At 44.4% G+C, this 3,390-nt stretch overlaps 1 protein-coding gene across 1 annotated transcript in view; it reads left to right on the forward strand.

The window, feature by feature from the left end:
* LOC145978150 (synaptic vesicle glycoprotein 2B-like) overlaps window positions 1-2,873 on the forward strand; it is a 32,008-nt gene extending 29,135 nt beyond the window's left edge. The window contains exon 8 of the mRNA XM_083110590.1: window positions 2,759-2,873. Within this exon, the coding sequence (XP_082966716.1) occupies window positions 2,759-2,873 (115 nt within the window). The remainder of the gene's footprint in view (window positions 1-2,758) is intronic.
* The last annotated feature ends 517 nt before the right edge of the window (window positions 2,874-3,390 follow it).

Genomic DNA, 3,390 nt, shown 5'->3' on the forward strand with positions numbered 1-3,390 from the left:
CACCTAACCTTAACAAAGCCCTTGTAACTTCGATTTTGAAGACTTAGGAAGGTTTCAGACCGAAGGAAAAGGCGATACATGTCCATTGGAATGGGCCAAACTCACATCAACGTTTCACACCGTAGCGACACAAAAGACCTCACAAACCTAATTTCGAATTGTGAACTCCTCAGGCGACACGGTGTGAAATCTCCCGTATTAAGCCACTGTCATTGTCACCTCGAAATAGTAGCTCTTGTTGACCACAGAAGAAAAAAAAATTCTCCTCAACCGGTGGGAATGCTCCTCAGTTTTATTCTCTCTCCTATATTTTCTGTGTTTGTTCACTATACAGGCAACACCTTACGATTTGATATACACAGGACATGTACTATGTAGACATTTTAACGAAAAATCGGTTGAAGTCAAGGATGGCTAGGTGGCTCAATTGGTAGAGCCCTGATTCGGGTCCTGGTAGAGCCTGCAATTTCCGCCTAAAATGTCTACATATGCAACATCTTCTTGCTTTCTCTTCTTGACATTCATAAAATTTTCGGCTATCTCTTTATGGTAGTTAAGTGTTTGAATGTGTTTCGAACCCAGTAGGCTTAAACAAAAGTATTTTTTTATACCATGAAATTCTCGGACTGCATATACGAAATTTAGTTCTGACAAAACTAAATCATCACTCAAAACTTTGATTTTCAGTTGATCTATGCAGCTTATTTCTGTTTTAATAAACCACTCCAATATCCGGTACTGCTGAAATATTCACTTTAGAGAGAGAGAGGGGGGGGGTTGATCTCTTCAGCCCTCGACCCGAACTAGCATTACACTGAGGTCCCGGAAGTTCTGCAGTCGTCAATGTCTTCGTTTTCCGAATCACTATATCTTATAAAGCAACCAGAGGACGCTGACTGATCACTAATCGAAAATTGAATCCGCGTATTTATATCCTAATTATATTCTAGAACGTTCCTCAGATAAAACGATTCGTTAATATTGCCAGTAGTTGACTCCTTCTCTCATACAAGAACGTACCCTCTCCCGCCTTCCAGAGATTTGAAATTACAACGAATCGCCCTGCGTGTGGCGCTGCCTTTGTTGTGCAGCTTCCAAATGCTGACGAGTTTCACTTGTTTGTTTATGGTAGCAGAACAAATGCAGGTTTGTTTTCAAATCAGCTAAATCATCGTCGGTTATTCGAGTGAATGGTAACTGGATCAAATAGTGATCGAGTGCGCTGAAACTGTAGCTTTGTGTGTGAGATAGGATCAATACCATTACTATAAGTCATATCCCGTTGATACGTGTTTCAGTGTTATTTCTGTGCATCTTGCGGGAATTTAAATTCGTGTCGTGAGGAAGCCGGCAATTGCCGGCCTCATTTAACTACCAACCATGATGGACGAACAGGAACGGTCTGCGGCTGCCGGACTTGTAGAATTAGCACAAGTCGGCCACACCAACCCCCACCTCGACACACAAGATATATCCATGATTGAATTAACAAAAGGCCCAGGTAAACGAACACATGAGGAAAGTGAGGAGCCTACAGTGCACGAAAAAATTTCGCGACCCACACAGGATCCACGCAGTCCCTTAGTTTACTGGTACTCTTCAGATATCCCTGGACCCTATGTCGTGTTATTAGAGGGATTGAATCGAAATATTGGCAAACTTTCTGCCGGCAGTCTCGGCAATAGGCTGAGAAAGGCCGATATTCCTGTCTATTTGATAGAACAAAGTGGAAAAAACCGAGTGCGTGTGACATTTAATTCCGCAGAACATGCCAACGCTTTTGTCAAAAATGCCCCCTTCCTCGACCTTCTTGAAGTCCGGGCAAAAATTCCACAAAGTTTAGTTCAACGAGAAGGTTTAGTTTATGGCATAGAGTTGGATGTAACAGAACAGGATGTCCTTGACGGAATAGCTTCACCCTTTCCAGTTATCAGTGCGAAACGTCTTAAGAAAAAACTTTGGAATGACGATGGAACAGCTAGATTAGTTGATACCAAATTAGTTTGTCTCACCTTCCATGGAAAATTTCTTCCGGAAAAGGTGCTTATCAACAGTGAAGTCTTGGTAGTCAAACCCCGTGTCAGGGCAGTGTTGCAGTGTTCCGTTTGTATGAGATACTCGCACGGCAGGGCCCAATGCAGGTCAAAACCTATCTGCAGTAATTGCGGATCTGAAAGCCATGATACCCCTTGTAACAAGCCCCCCTTTTGTATTAACTGTAAGCAAGGTCATGGTGCCCTTGATCGCACCTGTGAAATTTGGCGCCAGGAATCACAAATCCAAAATAAAATGGCCATGGAAAATTTATCCTACCATGACGCAAGACAAAAAATCTTGGGAACATATTCGGCCCCTCCTTCGAGGGAAGCGATCCTAAACCCGATTTATAATAAACGGGACTTTCCACCCCTCAAACCTAGCAAACTCAATACGACTCCTAGTCAACTTGGGCCACTCAGTAGCGCTTGGGAAAATCCTTTCACAGCGTTGACAACAGAAGAACCTAGTCTTTTACACCCGGAAGCAGGCCCCAGTGTCACCCACACCTCGGTGGGTCTCGCCAACCACAACAAATTTTCCAGACCCCGCCATCGGCCACACAGAAGTTTGATAACAAAGGTTAGGCGTCCGGGTGCTGAACACTTGGATTGTCGGCATGCCTCCAGTTCTAGTTCGGACACTGATAACGACATAACTGTGGTAGCACATCCCTCTCAATCGATAGGAAAGGATGAAATTTGTCCTTCCTTACCCGTAGGAAAACGGGCAATTCCCCCGGTATCTCCACGGCCGCGGAACCTTCAGCTTCCGCTAAAAAACGCTATGCCAGGAACAAGTCTCCAGTCTCAAGACGTCCATCGCAGTCGTTCTGACTATCAGACATTATCTAGCGACCACCAATCTCTATATCACTCTCTCCTGGACCTTATCCCGCACCTTTGGAATTCGGCTATTAAACTTCACGACTTCACAGAACAAGAACAATTAATTCGCAAAATTCAAGATCTTACGACACATTTACTTTCTACAGGGAGGTTATTTCAGTCGTTCACCGCCATCGTGTCGGCCGGTCGGCGCCGCCTTCATGCAACAGGTCCCGGCAAATTGCGTTAGAGGAAGTCCGTAACAGAAACAGCTTGTTTTGTAATGTTTCCACTTTTCACAATTACAGTTACAATTACAATTGAATAAGCACGTACCTTGTCGCAAGGATGCTGGAAAAGGTGTCCTCCCAAATACAAATATTTCTGGCACCTTATTTCTGACATCTAATCTTAGATTAGACATCGCTACTTTATCCTCAGTTGTCGCGAGAGCACCGGCAGCTTATCGGGGGAGTTGTCAGCCGCGAGACGGCGCTTCATACTGCACGAATGAGACAGTGTCGGC

This window comes from Lepisma saccharinum, chromosome 24 (genome assembly GCF_977018435.1).
Source record: "Lepisma saccharinum chromosome 24, izLepSacc3.1, whole genome shotgun sequence".
Taxonomy (NCBI): Eukaryota; Metazoa; Arthropoda; class Insecta; order Zygentoma; family Lepismatidae; genus Lepisma; species Lepisma saccharinum.